The sequence below is a fragment of the Python bivittatus genome, unplaced genomic scaffold, assembly GCF_059951505.1.
Source record: "Python bivittatus isolate LINGU-HERP-01145 unplaced genomic scaffold, Pbiv_v1 ctg000070_np1212, whole genome shotgun sequence".
Lineage (NCBI taxonomy): Eukaryota > Metazoa > Chordata > Lepidosauria > Squamata > Pythonidae > Python > Python bivittatus.
The window spans coordinates 5,108,311-5,125,000 of NW_028277034.1; the positions used below are offsets into that span (position 1 = coordinate 5,108,311).

The 16,690-nt window shown below is 38.5% G+C and overlaps 1 protein-coding gene across 5 annotated transcripts in view; it reads right to left on the reverse strand.

The window, feature by feature from the left end:
* Nucleotides 1-16,690, reverse strand: part of MTUS1 (microtubule associated scaffold protein 1) — a 98,523-nt gene that overhangs the window by 12,067 nt on the left and 69,766 nt on the right. For all 5 annotated transcript variants that reach the window (XM_007426899.3, XM_007426897.3, XM_025165862.2 and 2 more), the window contains one exon: nucleotides 7,859-7,925. In XM_007426899.3, the coding sequence (XP_007426961.2) occupies nucleotides 7,859-7,925 (67 nt within the window). The remainder of the gene's footprint in view (nucleotides 1-7,858; nucleotides 7,926-16,690) is intronic.

A 16,690-nucleotide genomic window follows, 5' to 3' on the forward strand; every position in this document is an offset into this window, starting at 1 on the left:
CCAATTTGGTAGCCATAGAAGTCTAATAAATAACAATATTTTTAATAAATTTAATAATGTTCCTTTGCCAAAGGCCAACTAAAGAAATGTCAGCCAAATGAATGTGATCTTAACCTAACCTCTTTTAACCTATTTAACCTATGTTAAATAATTTTTTCAGGGGATGGACACAATGTTCAGCTGTTCCTGACAAGCATAAATCAATAAAATTTCAACATCTAATCCAGGAAAATGATTACTGAGTGGAAATTACTATATATTCTCTTCAAATGAATACAGCAGATTTCTACAACATATTAGCTAACAAGCAACTGAATGTGTGTGTACAGTTCTGCTATTCAAGGAAAGGTGACAAGTGATGGCAACTGTTATTATTTAAACAGAAATGAGATGTGACCTCATATACCATCAGCGTTTCGAGGTAGACCAGTTCAGGAAAAGGACATGAGAAATACTAGGATTCTACTTTACAGGTGCAGGATATAACAACAGAATCTTGAGAACCTGACAGTGTTCACGCTTTCCAAATATTTCCTGCATATTTTCTTCAAGGCCTTCTTCCCTACTCCTCTACACAAATGGAGGGAGGGATATCTGATTTTTTTCCCAAATCTCTAGCTTGCTGACAGTGGCATAAAAATTGAACTTCTGCTTTCAGCATGACCTCAAAAGCTGAAGTTATTAGAATACATCAGCCAGATGTCCTAAACAGGAACAAATCTCAGTTAGGGCACCAAATGGTCTAGCGCTATAGAAGTTGAAAAACACCTGGAGGGCACTAGGCTGCCTGCCCCTGATTACTAGATATTATCAGAGACATCTGGAAGGGTGCAACTTCCTCAAGAGGAAAGGAAGTGGACGTGAAACAATTTCACCATTCTGGGATGCTTTCATATCTTTCCAAGATAAAATTTCATGCATGTTAAAGAATAAGGAGGACAATACAAAAGTTAAGGGTTTTTTTTAAAAAAAATATCTGGTACAAAAAGCTGGAATATGCTTATTTATTTCAGAAGGCACCAGTCCAGCCTTGAATAAGCTAAGTTGTTTGCAGGCCAAAAAGTTGAGTTGCGGGAATTCTTTTGCCTCTTCACCAGGGAAACAGAAAATATTACTTGGCTTAATAACCAGTCATCGTGGTTCCTAGCTATCTGCTCCATGAAGGCCTTTGGCATATGAAGAAGGGTTAGGAAAGGATGGGCTGCTTCTTTCATTTGCCATGGAAACTGAAAAAGAAAACATGACTATCACCTGCAGTTTGGAAAAGAGCCCTGTTGTTTCTTAGCTTTTCTAAACTAGAGAACAAATTAAAAAAAAAAAAAAGAGGAAGAAGGATATGTATCTGCTGGGTGACCTTTAGCTAGAGAAGCAAGGACATCTGGCTTGGCAAACCAATTTCAGGACAACTATCTGAAAAAAGTACATAAATCAACAGAGGTTTTTGAATCAGAAAGCCATATCCCAACTATAACTGATCTTAGCTGAGGATTTGATCATAGCATTTTGGGCCAATTAGAAGTGCTGACCGTTTTTTCAAGGAGGTTGCAAATGGAAAAAGCTATACTAGTCCGAATAGGATGCAGCTAAAATAGGCTTCACTGTAGACAGCTCACAGATCTCTTAGATGTTAGCCCAGCGAGGTAATCCAGACAAGAAGCACAACCAGGATACTAGCTCTATCTTTATTGTGAGATTACATTGACAGAATCTTGCAACACTGAAAGTATTTCTCCCTTCCTTTCCTTTTACTCTCTGGAAAACTAGGGAGGGTCCCTTCTGAAATATTTCCCACACCATCCTCCCTTCTGTGGGTTGAGACATCTTTTACAATGGAGCAAAAAAGTATTTAGTCAGCCACCAATTGTGCAAGTTCTCCCACTTAAAAAGATGAGAGAGGCCTGTAATTTTCATCATAGGTATACCTCAACTATGAGAGACAAAATAGGGAAAAAAATCCAGAAAATCACATTGTCTGATTTTTAAAGAATTTATTTGCAAATCATGGTGGAAAATAAGTATTTGGTCACCTACAAACAAGCAAGATGTCTGGCTCTCACAGACCTGTAACTACTTCTTTAAGAGGCTCCTCTGTCCTCCACTCGTTACCTGTAGTAATGGCACCTGTTTGACCTTGTTATCAGTATAAAAGACACCTGTCCACAACCTCAAACATTCACACTCCAAACTCCACTATGGTCAAGACCAAAGAGCTGTCGAAGGACACCAGAAACAAAATTGTAGACCTGCACCAGGCTGGGAAGATTGAATCTGCAATAGGCAAGCAGCTTGGTGTGAAGAAATCAACTGTGGGAGCAATAATTAGAAAATGGAAGACATACAAGACCACTGATAATCTCCCTTGATCTGGGGCTCCATGCAAGATCTCACCCTGTGGGGTCAAAATGATCACAAGAATGGTGAACAAAAATCCCAGAACCACATGGGGGGACCTAGTGAATGCCTGCAGAGAGCTGGGACCAAAGTAACAAAGGCTACCATCAGTAACACACTATGCTGCCAGGGACTCAAATCCTGCAGTGCCAGATGCTTAAGCCAGTACATGTCTGGGCCTGTCTGAAGTTTGCTAGAGAGCATTTGGATGATCCAGAAGAGGATTGGGAGAATGTCATATGGTCAGATGAAACCAAAGTAGAATGTTTTGGTCTAAACTCAACTCGTCGTGTTTGGAGGAGAATGCTGAGTTGTATCCAAAGAACACCATACCTACTGTGAAGCATGGGGGTGGAAAAATCATGCTTTGGGGCTGTTTTTCTGCAAAGGGACCAGGACGACTGATCCGTGTAAAGGAAAGAATGAATGGGGCCATGTATCGTGAGATTTTGAGTGAACACCACCTTCCATCAACAAGGGCATTGAAGATGAAACGTGGCTGGGTCTTTCAGCATGGCAATGATCCCAAACACACTGCCCAGGCAACGAAGGAGTGGCTTCGTAAGAAGCATTTCAAGGTCCTGGAGTAGCCTAGCCAGTCTCCAGATTTCAACCCCATGGAAAACCTTTGGAGGGAGTTGAAAGTCCGTGTTGCCCGGCGACAGCCCCAAAACATCACTGCTCTAGAGGAGATCTGCATGGAGGAATGGGCCAAAATACCAGCAACAGTGTGTGAAAACCTTGTGAAGACTTACAGAAAATGTTTGACCTCTGTCATTGCCAACAAAGGATATATAACAAAGTATTGAGATGAACTTTTGATATTGACCAAATACTTATTTTCCACCATGATTTGCAAATAAATTCTTTAAAAATCAGACAATGTGATTTTCTGGATTTTTTTCCCCATTTTGTCTCTCATAGTTGAGGTATACCTATGATGAAAATTACAGGCCTCTCTCGTCTTTTTAAGTGGGAGAACTTGCACAATTGGTGGCTGACTAAATACTTTTTTGCCCCACTGTACATGTTGGTTGTTCTGTCTATGGCTCTCCCTCTTGCCTCCCAAGGTCATTCCCACATACCTTTACACTAGGTGTAGGTGCAATTGGCATCCTAGCATTAGTCACAAGAAGGCCCTCCTAGTCCGTGTCAACCCTGGCTTTCCATGTTGACAGCTCAGACCCACCAGCATAGCCAACCAGCAAACTTGAGTCTATTGCAGGATTATAATCCCATCTAGCCCCTGTTGAATCCCTATTCTCTTACTTAACTGTCCAGAAGCATCTCTGATTTATCTAAATCTTCCATTTGTTTGTTTTCACCTCATCTGTTACTGACATCAAAAACTGATTTAGCATATGAACAGCTTTTTTGGATTTCTATGGGAAAAGAGATATAGAGTTGGATATCATTTGCAAGCTGGTATCACAAAGCAATAGGCAACCTCACAGAGTATGGGTTTATATATCATAGCCCCAAAGACTGACATATATCCTAACACAAAATCAGATTCTTCCAGCATCCCTTTCTACACTGTCCCTTTAAACATGACTAAGCTTTTGCTAGGGATTCCAAGATCTTCCAGCAATCTTGACACCAGAGACAGAAAGAAACTAAGTGAAAGTTTGAATGCTTTTTCTACAGTGTTGGTGCCCACAAGACCAGGAGTGCATCACTGGTAGTCTGAATCCTCAGTTACTGCTTTGTCAATGGGGGAAAGAAGGTAGTATGGGGCGAGCGGGGGAGGAAAAATCGATGGTGGTGGTTGTGATGGTCAAGGACAATGGGTAGTTGCAGGTTCAAGAGAGCTCACCAGAACATATCCAGAGAACAGAATGGACAGCTGTTTCTGTCCAAATAAAGCCAGGAACAAGTTTAGGCAGGACTCCAGCTTTGCACGCACAGACCTAACGCATAGAATTGCCCAACCAGTACAAAAATCCCCACCCAACTTGAGAAAGATTAATTCTTCCAACAGCATTTGATATTCATATTATTAATATTACTCTTATTATCAAAGTCATTATCTGTGGGGGGTCATAAAGATTCATTTATTATTCTAGGGATTGTCACCGAACCAGAAAGTTTGAGAACCCCTGCATAAACGTTTTCTCCTCTTCCTCCTTTAGCCTTTTTGAAAAGAATAAATCCCAAAAGGTGTTGATTTCCCTTTAAAGCCATTCAAGCAAAAAGGGACTATTTGCAAAGTGATTAGAATTCAGTAGCACAAAAATGTATTAGATATTTTGGGGAAAAATATTTTTAAAAGCCTGGTATCTCAAAGAGGGGGGAAAAAACACTCTATCTGCTAATTAAGAAATCTACCAAACATTCATGATCACAATGCCATGCTTTGACAAAATTGTCCTCCCAAGGCAATGTAAGCACTATTAAGTCAATACACCGATTAAGTGAAGGATAAAAATTTTAAGCAATTTCACACTGCAACTTGTTTCTTTTAAGAAACAAATCAAAGCTATCTATAGATGTTCATAAAATAAAAGATTTATGTTTTATGGTAATATACTGGAATTTTCTAAGTGAGTAATTAGTTCAGGGGCTTAGACATTCAATTAGCCAGTATTACTGCAATAAAAACAGTCAATTTTTGTATCTACTGCAATAGCATCTTTAAGCATACATAAAGTAAACATATTTACTTTTAACCTTGTAATCTAGGAGAAAGTTTTTTTTTAAAAAAAAAAGATGTACGCACCATCATTAATGAGAAATGGAAGTCTCAATCCAACTCTTTTCACTGAATTACATTTTGAAAATGCTATTCCCATCCTCAAGCTTTCCAATTCTATTCATTTTATTCTGTACAACTCAGCAGGAAAAAAAAAAAAGCTTGTTCTTACTCAATGGCCGTACCAGAAGTTCGCTGGTAGACTGGTTAATACAAACCTGATTTGGAAGACACTTGCTTTCAATAGACAATAGTCATGCTACAACTTCAAAGAGATCATTCTCTCACAAAGCTCATTCAGCTATTCCTACCACCAGCACGTTTCAGGACACATATGCAGTCCTGCCATATAGTTGGATCCTTTTGCCACTGTCCTTGGTACTCCAACGGAATAAGAGCTGAGAAGAAATAGGTCTGCCATGTAAACTGTGGGCAAGGTGGACTAATTCCTCATAATACAGGAATTAACTATTTAAAATCTCATATTTTAATGGTCATATTCATTTTGACTGTAGTTGACCCATAAGCCTCTGAAACATTATTCTAGCATGTTTTCAAATAAGCACATGTTTTCAAATAAACACAAACACACACTAGAACATAAATTAGGGACCACTTACCCCAAAGAACGCACACATAACAGAGCCTGTTCTGATTTACAAAATTAGATTTGCAGCCTAGGTTGGCACATATATGCAAGTTTTAAAATGTATTTTCTAATATACATACAATTTTAAATGTATTGTTAAGAAAGTCGCTATAAGGCTTTTAGGAAGACACTGAAGACCTAGCTCTTTCCTCGGGTCTTGGGGTCAGAAGTTGAGTTCCCAACTGATGAAGATTTCGGGTCTAATCACCATCTTGTTGTTTTAGTATGTTTTAATGAAATATGTTTTTTTTAATTGATTATGGTTTTCTCTTCTTTTTTGTACACCACCCAGAACCACATGGTTTGAGTTGGGGAACCATATAAATGCTTAAATAAATAAATAAGTAAACAAACAAACAAACAAGATGGACTGTCACAAACTCGCAGTTTGAGATCTCTGAAATAGGTGTTATGGTGTTGCCCACAATAAGATCTGTATCAGGTGACCAGAAGGTATTTCAGTTTTCATTCACAGATGAGATTTACAATTCAAAAATGCACCTTTCCTTTCATCAGCCTGGACTTCCCATACTTCATATAAACATGGCCTCTCATCAAAAGTGACACACACACTCAAACTTTGCCATTCTTACTCTTCATTCTATAACTCAGAACTGTCTCAAAAAATCAGTTTTCTCAAAAGACGGAAAGGACTTGATTTTTTTAAAAAGTTGCCATCCCTGCCTAATGCTTAATCCACTGATCCAAGTTGGGCAACATTTGTTACTCAACACCTTCATATTATCAATGGGCAAGGGAGTAAGAGAAGAGGGAATGACCTCCAAGATCAACAGACACACAAAATATTCTGTTTGTACAAAGTAAAACAATTAGAACCATGAGTAGCTAGCAAAGCCAATATTTCATTCTCCCATGTACATAATTGTATTACTACCACTTGAAAAATAATCCCTTTCAAAATGTTATGCTTATACATGATTTACATAAAACATCTTTTCAAAATATTCATGACCCCAATCAGAAAAAAAGCCTCTTTGTTTAATCTACTGTATGCTTCTAGTAGCAGTAATCATTCAATGCCAAGAGTTGATAACGTATGAATCTTCTTAAATATACTAAGGTAACACTTCTCCAATCTGGCACCCTCCAGATGTCTTGGTATCTCCAAATAAGTTCAGCCATAAGTCTGGAAATGGTGGGTATTGTAGTCCACATGCAGTGAGACACCAAGATAGAGAAGGCCACATGAACAATGGTGAAAAAATATAACCGTTGCTTAAAACATTGACCTGCATTAAACTTGTGATAGTCATTATTCTCATAATAAAATATCTGAAATGAAAAAGGGACTTCAATCAAGTTTCACGGGCTGAGTGTCAATCAACTTACAGAGCAAATTGCTTAAGTGTTTCACATACATGATCTCATTGACTCATTCCATTAATCCATAAAGTAGGCCAGCTTCAGCTCTGTGTTACAGAATGGCTGAAATTAAATGTCAGCAGCTTGCCTTAGGCCAGCTAACAAGCAACAGAGAGGTAAGATATAAAGTGAAACCCATTTTATTCTCTGAACCATAATGTTATAACCAACTCATGATTTAACGTTAAACATACTAAAGCTCTCGTTAAGATGCAGAGCTCCTCTTGGCACATTTAAGCTGAATCTCATTTTGGACCATTTATGGTTCTCTGCCTTGAAGCATTTAAACTGTTTACAGAAAGTGATGTTTTCCTATTTTCTTGCGCACTTTAGTTTATTGTGAACAGGCTCAGCGTGATACACCACAATGAATAAAATATAGCATATGTTACCATTGTTTCCTCAATGCCAAGAGGAAAATAATGCCTATATAGCCTTACCAACAAAACCAACAAAAAAGAAAAATGTGAGTTGCACAGCCTATCTCACCATCCACCTTCTCCACAGTGGATGTTTGGACCATCAGAGACATGTTTCCAGAAGCAGTTCTCTGGAAGCCAGATGAACTCAGGGTCATGCAACCAAGGCTCTGGAGAAATGTAGACCACAAAGATTTGAACCAAATGAAGTGGGGGGGGGGGTCTGAATGTGCTGATTCAGGTCTATGACCTTTTATGACTCTGCCTTATTGCTGCATTCATTGCTTAAAAAAAAAAAGAAGGGCAGCATGGATTAACACTCACCCAGTTCTCCACGCAGATTGAGAAGTTCTAGTGATAACTCTTTACGCTGGGAAAGCACTTCCTCTCTCTGTGGGAAGAACACAGCACAGAGGCATACAATGTTATTGAAAAAAACATGACACTTTCCAGTAGTTACATTTGCAGGCTATCTGCTGAATGACAAGAGATGGAGGAAAAAAAGATGCCAATGTATGAATCATCCAGAACAGCAGCTTTTTAACACTGGAAAAACACAGATGGTTCTGAGTTAAGGAAGCAGATGTGTTTAAATAAGGTTTTCACCTCTTGTTAAGTACTTTAAAGTTAGTGAGACCTTAGTTTTCAGGTTAGGTGTGGACTCCCTAAGGATTAAATTAACATCTTCTAACTGTATTCAACAAACTTGTAGGACCTCTTACTCATAACTTTGAGGACCACATGGGTGACAAATAAAGTGTAAAGTACTTTGTAACAAAGGTAAATAGAGCCTGAAGTCTTCTACACTTAATGCTGAGTCTTCTACAGGCTGATAAAGCCCAGTTACAAAGTTTAGGAGCAACACAGAATGTGTCAAGATGAAGTCAAAACGTTCTCTTTAGCAGGATTGTTTTTTTCTTAATGCGAATGCTGGTGCACTTTAAACATCACATAAGAAGCCATCTGCTTTTCTGCCTATTTCCAATTACTGAACAAGTTCCAGGACACAGCTCACCCTGGAGTTCAGCTAGACAAGAACCAAGCAGCCCCCCACCCCTAACAGAATTTATAAGGTGCAATGAGCCCTTTGCCTCCTTGATGCGATCACTACTTAGAAAGCCCAATGGTGCAGAGATTCCAAAATCCAGGCTGCCTGCTGCGGGAAGCATTTTCACCTTGCTTGCAGCAAGCCCCTGCTCAAAACTCCTTGATATTATTCCAGAAGAGCACTACAGAACAAATACCAATTACCTTTTTTGCAGCACACGGAGAATACAAGCATAGTTTGCTGCTAGAGCAGCCCATTGTATAGCTTCAGTCCCCAGCTTGTTTTCTGTCCCCAGCATACGCAGGCAGGAGTGTACAGGTGGCAAGCAGTACCACAAAGCAAACTGGTTGGGCCACATTTAACTCACAACCAGGTCGCACTTCATTGGCCACTGCCTCAGCTCGACTTCATCATGCTTTGCAGTTTACCGTAGTCCTTCTACTGGTTTCTCCCAATACAGAGACACACTCGCTGCAGCCTCTGCACTTGGCACAAGCAGCCAGTGATTACTTAAAGCTACAGCTCTTTCGTTTCTGAAAAATGAGAACCAGACATTACGAAGATCGATTGCCACTTACTCAAATATCAGTTGGTACAATGCCTGGGAGGGTGGGGTGGGGGGGAGAAGAAGGGGGAGAAAACATCCTCCTGACCACCTCTATGGATAATGGCTTTTATTTTTAGCTTTTCTGAATTAGTTATTCTAGGCTTTCACTCTTAATTTATCAGAAAGGCTGGTGGGGAAATGACATGATGTAAGCTGAAAAGAGAAAAAAAGAAAGAAACCTTGCCAAGATTTGCTGCATGCTTGTCATGCAGCTCTACCAAGTATATAACAGCAAATGAAAGAGACATATCCCTGCTCCCAGGAGCTTCCCACTGGGACAGCAGGGGTGAAAAGAGCAGCATGAAAAGATGCACTGATACTTTCATCTGTATTTTAACCTCAGTTCTATAGATACTCTCTGCTTTAGGTTGACTGATGATGCCCATTTTGCAGATGGTCAATGACAGCCTTACTGGAGCCAGTTTGGCCTAGCGGTCAAGGCATCAGGCTAGAAACCAGGAGACTGTGAGTTCTAGCCCCACCTTAGGCATGAAGGCAGCTAGATGACCTTGGTCCAGTCATTCTCTCTCAGCCCTAGGAAGGAGGATTCAATGGCCAACCACTTCTGCAAATGTTGCCAGGAAAACTGCAGAGACTTGTCCAGGCTGTTGCCAGGAGTCAACATTGACTCGAAGGCATGAAAAGAAAAAAAAAGGAAAAAAAAAGGTGACAGCCTTGAGTTGATCTCATGAGGGTTAGGGATGACCAGGAGTCAAATCCAGCCTTGCATTTACTGGCTGGGTGAATGGGTGAACTTGGCCACCATGATTAAATGTATGTATGTATGTATGTATGTATGTATGAATGAATGAATGACTCAGCATAGTGTGGAAGCCTAGCCATTTTCTCTAAGTTTAAAAAAATGCCTGATATTCTTAAGGACCAACATAATAACAAAGTCCTGTGACTGTGGAATCTTTTTCTTTCTCTAAGGGACTAACATGGTGACTTGTTATTTCAAAATCAGGATTTATATTGCATCAGTATTTATTCTGCATACCTAATCAGTATTTATATTCCAAAGCATGAGAGCTCCTGCAATCACATTTGGGCTGTTATTATAAACAGAGTGGGCTCTTATTGGCTGTGAACTGTTTGAATAGGTTGTCATAGATCACACCATGATCCATGAAAAACTATGCAATATAAACTAATTAGTCTTAGAGGTTCCATAAAACTTCCTGTTATTTGGGGAATAAGTCAGTCTTCTCTGCCTCTGTTCCCCAGGAATATATAGGCAACATTAAAACAAGAATATTAATGACTTATTTACATGGATTAGAATGCACAAAGGAGCATTGTGTGCATACTCTAAACTCTATATATCCTAATTTTATTATCAACAGTCTAAATAATTTATAAGCAGCAAGTATACAAGGAAATACGGTAGTTGAATTCAAGACAGAGGAACTACCTTGCAAATAGATAAGAGAGAAAGCCCCACCTTGAGAATATATTTGTTATTTTTGAGATATTTATTCAAGTGCAAATTAGTTTAGACTCACAATAAGAGAAATCCACTTATCTGATAAACTGATTAGTTAGCCAGGAGCTCCTATCAATTCTAGGTAAGAGCAACAATTCTCATTGTTTTAGGAACAACAGAGTTCCATTTCCTAGGCTGAGAAGAATTTATGTTAAAATAAAGGACCCAATAAAAGCCAATAAGTGAGATAATCAAAATCACTGAACCAATTACTAGAGACTTGACCCAAAAACCCCAAAGTGCACCAAAGAAACCAACATAGAATCAAACCCATCAGTAGGTATTGGATGGTTCATCTGAGCTGCCCAAATCAAGAAATGTTAAAGGGCCCCTCAAAATATTTGTTAAATTGAAATACAGGCACTGCACTGCAGAGAGCAGAATGAAAATGAATGCTTCATAGGTTGTTAGGAATAACTGGACACTTTAAATTTAGTAAGCTCCAGAGGGCTGTTTAGCAGGGAAGTATGCCAACCCAATGGACTATTGGGGTGGGGGTGGGATTAAAAAAACCCTGAAAATTGATCACCCTCCATTTTAAAAATAAGTGTGCTATCAAGGGGAGGTAATTCTCCTCAACAGCTTAAAGGTTCTCTTGGAGAGAATTGTTCCACCTAGTCCTTACATTATTGACATTATACAAAGTACAGGAGGGCCCAATGCAGCAGAAATGGAAGCATGTGATTTTATCACTCACTATCAGTATTTATTTTTCAGGGTTTATAGGCTGCTCCAATTACAGCTGACTCTGAACAGCATACAATTTCCCTTCCATAATTTGATTCAAGTAAAACAAAATACTATCAACAAATCAGAATGATAACAGCATAATATAAGGTCCCAGGATTAGTTGCAACCCTGCTCCCCCCAATTAAAATAATGTCCATTACTAGGAGCACAAACACCTCGTTTTACCTTTCAGAGTTTGTTCAAACAGCTAAGTCTTCCTAGACCTTCCCAAAGCCAACAGGGGTAGGGCCATTCAAATGCCTGGGAAGATGCTCCAGGGATGCAACATCATTAAACTTGCTGATACAGTGGTACCTCGGTTCACAAACTTAATTCGTTCCACAATTCTGGTCGCGAACTGAATCAAATTTCCCCATAAGATTCAATGTAAATAAGGTTAATCCATTCTGACCCCTACGAACATGGTAGCCAACCGAATCAGATTTTCTCATAAGGTTCAATGTAAATAAGGTTAATCTGTTCTGAACCATATGTATTTTTTTTTAACTACAAAAATATGAAACAAAGTACAGTACAGTACAGTATGAGGAGAGAGAACACTAACCTTGCTTGAGGTGACACCAAAAAGCTTCACAGCAAGTGTCTGTCTGCGACCGCAATCTCGCCTAGAGGAAGCCACGACCACGTGTCAGAGCAGGGAAGATAGCTGCGGGTCGTGTTCGTCACCCGATGTGGAGTTTCCGAACGGAAGCAAAATTTTGCGAATGCTGCTGTTCGCGAACTGAATTGTTCGTGAACAGAAGCGTTTGTGAACCGAAGTATTACTGTAATTTATCTCAATTACTGTGCTATTTTCAAAAATCTTTTTGTATCCTTTTGCTTATCTATAACTGATTTGTTTACTGCCCAGAGAACTGTAATCACTGGGCAATTGAGAAATATAATAAATAAAACACAGTCAAATTATACTTTGTTTGTATAGGTTAACAGATTCACAGCAGAGGGAAAATCATTTAAAATAAGCAAATGGGATAGAGCCTTACAAATAAAAACATAACAGTCTTATTTTGGCTATGCTTTTATAGTTTTGTCATATTCACGTTAGCAAAATTCAAACTGCTGTCCATCTTGAGAAAAGATGGAATTATGTTTAAAATATTATTTCTTAGCATACATATACTACCCAGAGTCTGTTAAATGGGATTGTAAATAAATATTGCTAAATAAATACAGTACATAAATAAATAAAATTATGAGTTTGTAAATAATTAAAAATAATTCATGCTTGGCCCTAAAAGTCATTACTTGCACTGGCTGTGAATAGTATGACTTTAAAAATTGCTGTTTTCTAAAGTAAAACAGGAGTGGAAAAATATGAAACAACATTCGAAGTCGATTTCATACGTCACCAAAACTACAAGAAAACCGATGTTAGTGTTTTGCTCTTGATTTCTTACACATCTAACCTGCTCATTTAAGTCTAATTTGCTCAGTTATGAGAACAAGAATCCAGATTGTAAGATCAGCAGGTTTCCAGAAAACTAGAAAATTTATTCCAATTTTAATTTGGATGCTTCAATCCAAATTAGTGTTGTGCCCTGCTCATTACTGTATAGGACAGTATCACTACTTCCTGTAACAGCTAGAATAAAAAATGAGTGTCAGTTTGTCATAATTTTGTATTGAATTTTTATAAGATGCTGATTTAATGTGTAAAGGCTGTTATTAAAATTCATTTATTTCTTTAATAGATGAAACCTACCTTCCACTTTACAGTCCTTTCCTAATCTATTCCTACAGGGGGTAGTAAAGAACTGGTTCGCATTTCTAGAACAACCAGGCTGACACTTTCCCACAAAGTATCTACATATTGTACTGAAAATCAGGTAGTCATTGACATCCAAAACATGCATTTCAGCTGAAATCTCATAGCTGTTCCTATGCAAAGCCATGTGCATCAATTTGCAAGGAGGTGTAAAAATGCTCATTAAGTGGCTTCATTTTTAGAGACAGAAGTAACCTTGTTCTCAACCCATATAACTATCTACTACAGTGTAACTGCAGGACCATGGAATGACAAAAGGTATTGTGTTTGAAATATACTGCTGTAGGGTATTTCCCACAAAACAAACTAAAGATGTTCATTCCTAGTTAAAGGGAATCGTACATCAGCAATCCAAAACCCTTTTATTCTTCCCATACCTGGAATCCTCTATCTCCCATGTTACTGCTACCTATTTTTACTGAATCTGCCGGACCTTGCTGGAAAGGGATGGGGTAGAAACAGCTGTCAAGAAAAAAATGGCATTGGCAACAGGTATCCGTTTTTGAAGGAAACCCAGCATTATTCCTATGTGTTATTATTATTCAACTTCAACCGTACAAGAACATAGTGAAATATTCTATCACCAGATAATGTATGATAGAAATGGACAGAACAATTAGTTTTTTTCTTCATGTGAAAAAGGTATTATCACATGTAAGGAAGCCTCATTTGCATTTGTCCTTAAGATCCTTAAACAACAACTGATCAGGTTTGGTTACATTTCTATGTTTCTACGTACGCAAATCACTGAATATTATTGTTCCTTTACATGGTACAAGAAACCTAGGTTGAAAAATATGAATAAAAACTGGCTTTCAGATGCAAGAATGGCCTAATGTATAACGAGTACTCCAGTAATTTCTTTTAAAATGAAAAAACAATCACTGCAAGGGACTTACCACTTCTTTCTTGTAGCTGGATATGGAATTCAAAATGGTTAATTGATCAAATCCCAAGGCATGGAAGAGTTTTGCAAGTTTGCAACCCATGAATTGTAATACAATTATTGATGAAGTAGATACAATGAAATCTGAATAGCTCAATAAATTCATGGGCCTTTAATATTATATCTCAGAGGTCTGACACATATAATTTCAAGATTAAAGCCAGACCCATGCTCTCTGCAATTCCTTGATGAAGAAGCTGTTATATATTCCTAAAAGGCTTTTTCAAGGAAGTAAGCATTTACATTTGGACAGTTTTATAGCCATGATTTAATTAAAAGAGTATGTTTAAGCAACAACAGCCCTTCCTCAATCTTTCCCCCAAGATCAAGGTAGTGGGGGGAAAAAAAAGACTGTGACATCAAAGTTACCATGACAACAGAAGTGTCCCTAGTGCAGTACTATGACCTCATTACCTTTTTAAGTAGAAGGTTCAACACTTGTTCTTTTGAAGACATGGTAACATAAGAAAGCGCTTTTTAAACGAGTGTTTCTAGCAACAGTTAGTCTTTAAAAAATTGTAACTCTTCCTGAAAAAGTTTTCTTCTTGACACTCAGATAAACAAGCAGGCAGATGTACTGACTTCTGTAATAATGGTATCCTGGGCAACACTGTTTTCATTACAGGGATATTGTCTTTTGGGAAAAATAGATTTAAAATGTACAATATTATGATACTGGTATGTTGATTTAAATGAAAAGCTACAACTAGCTTTCAAAACTGAATTTGTGACTAAGATGCAACACTTTGTTTCAGGGTTAAAGGAAACCAATGTTACATGAACAAACCTCCATGAAATCTCAGCACTGCTTGTTTTATCCATCTCACTTTCACAAATCCAAGATAAGATACCAGAGGTGGGTATTAAGTAACATTAAATCAGAAGGAGTCTAATACCACCTTTTCCAACTAACAAGTTTTATTAAAAGGCATAAGCTTTTTTGAGTTGTAGTTCACTTCATCAAGGGTGTAGAATGACTGATGCAGTGTTTAAACTGGCATTTGCAGAAACCCAGTGCTTGCTCATTCTCATTCCTATGACAAGAAATGGGTTTCTACCACTTCAAAATATCTAAGTTTTGTTTTCTCTGAAGAAGATTGGGAAAATATTTGATTTGAGATCAGGCATGACAAATATAAAGGTAAAGTCTCATCTGAGTTGAGCAATAATACAAAATCACTCTGCCACTTCCTTCTTCTAGGGTGCTTTCAACTTCCCAGTTTAGTCTTCAGCTCTGAGATTTCCTGAGAATCACCAGGTATTAACCAAGTCAAATCTTGCTCTACTTTTCAAGGTCAGCCAAGGTGCCACCCCCTAGCTGGGTACAATATACACGTATGGTGGAAAACTGACTTATTGGAAATGCACAGAGCATCCCAACCTAAATTTCAGCACTTGGCTTCAAAAGGAGAGTTACTTCGATATAAGGCTGCACAGTGTGTGATAACAAAAGCAAAGCACTTGTCTTCAAAAGGTTAAAGTAGCCTTGTCTTCCAGAAGGCTTACAAAGCTGTAACAAAAGTGCCTCCAGCTGTCCATCCATGTAGGCAGAGAACATTTCTGCTGGGACCACCACTGAAAATAAATAAAGCAGCTGTACATACACCCACATCTCCAGACAACCAGTCTTCGAAAGAGTCATGCAAGCTTTCCAGGGGACAGTTACTTTAATGCTTCAGGCACAGGGGCTTCAATTGCACTACCAGGCAACTATAAAGTATTTCATTTACAATTACAACTAACATTCTCAACAAACCATGTGTTCAAGGCATACTTCCACAGTTTGGGAGTGCTCCTTGATCCCCAGCTGTTGTTGGATTTGCAATCAGCAGTTGTAACAAGGAGTGTATTTGTACAATTATGGCCGATCTGCCACCTCTAATCCTTCTTGAAAGAGCCAGACATTGTGTTAGCTATCCATACCTTGGTTGACTATTGCAATACACTCTATGTTGCATAAACATATCCAGAAATTGCTACTGGTGCAAAATGCAGCAGCTAGGCTGCTGGTGAGTGCAAAATACAGGGATCATATAATGAATCCCTGCACTAGCTGCCAGCTGCACATCAAGAACAAATCAAAATGTTGCTATTTGTTAATTTTTAAAACTTATTTAGTTAATTTATATCCCACCTTTATTTTGTATATCTCAAAGCAATGTACATAACGCAACTAAGGAGTTCTCTGTTGACCTATAGAGCCCTAAATGGCTTAGAGCCTGCCTATCTGCAGAACTGCCTCTCTGACAAAGGACTTGCCCAGCTATTCAGATCAGAAGCCCTTCCGTAGATGCCTTCACTACAACAAATTCAACTATCTAGCTTTCAGGAAAAGCCTCCTTTTCCCGGCTCCCAGGCTGTGGAATGCACTTAGAGGGATGTGCTTGGCCTCTACCCAGTATTTAGGAAACATATTAGGAAACAATAAAAAACATATTGCTTCCACCACTCTTTTAATGCTGATCATGTATTTATTTTAGTGTTTCATTTAATCTGGATTTTGAGTGCAATAATGCAGTTGTCCTTCCATGTTGTATGTTCTTCACTGTGGCAA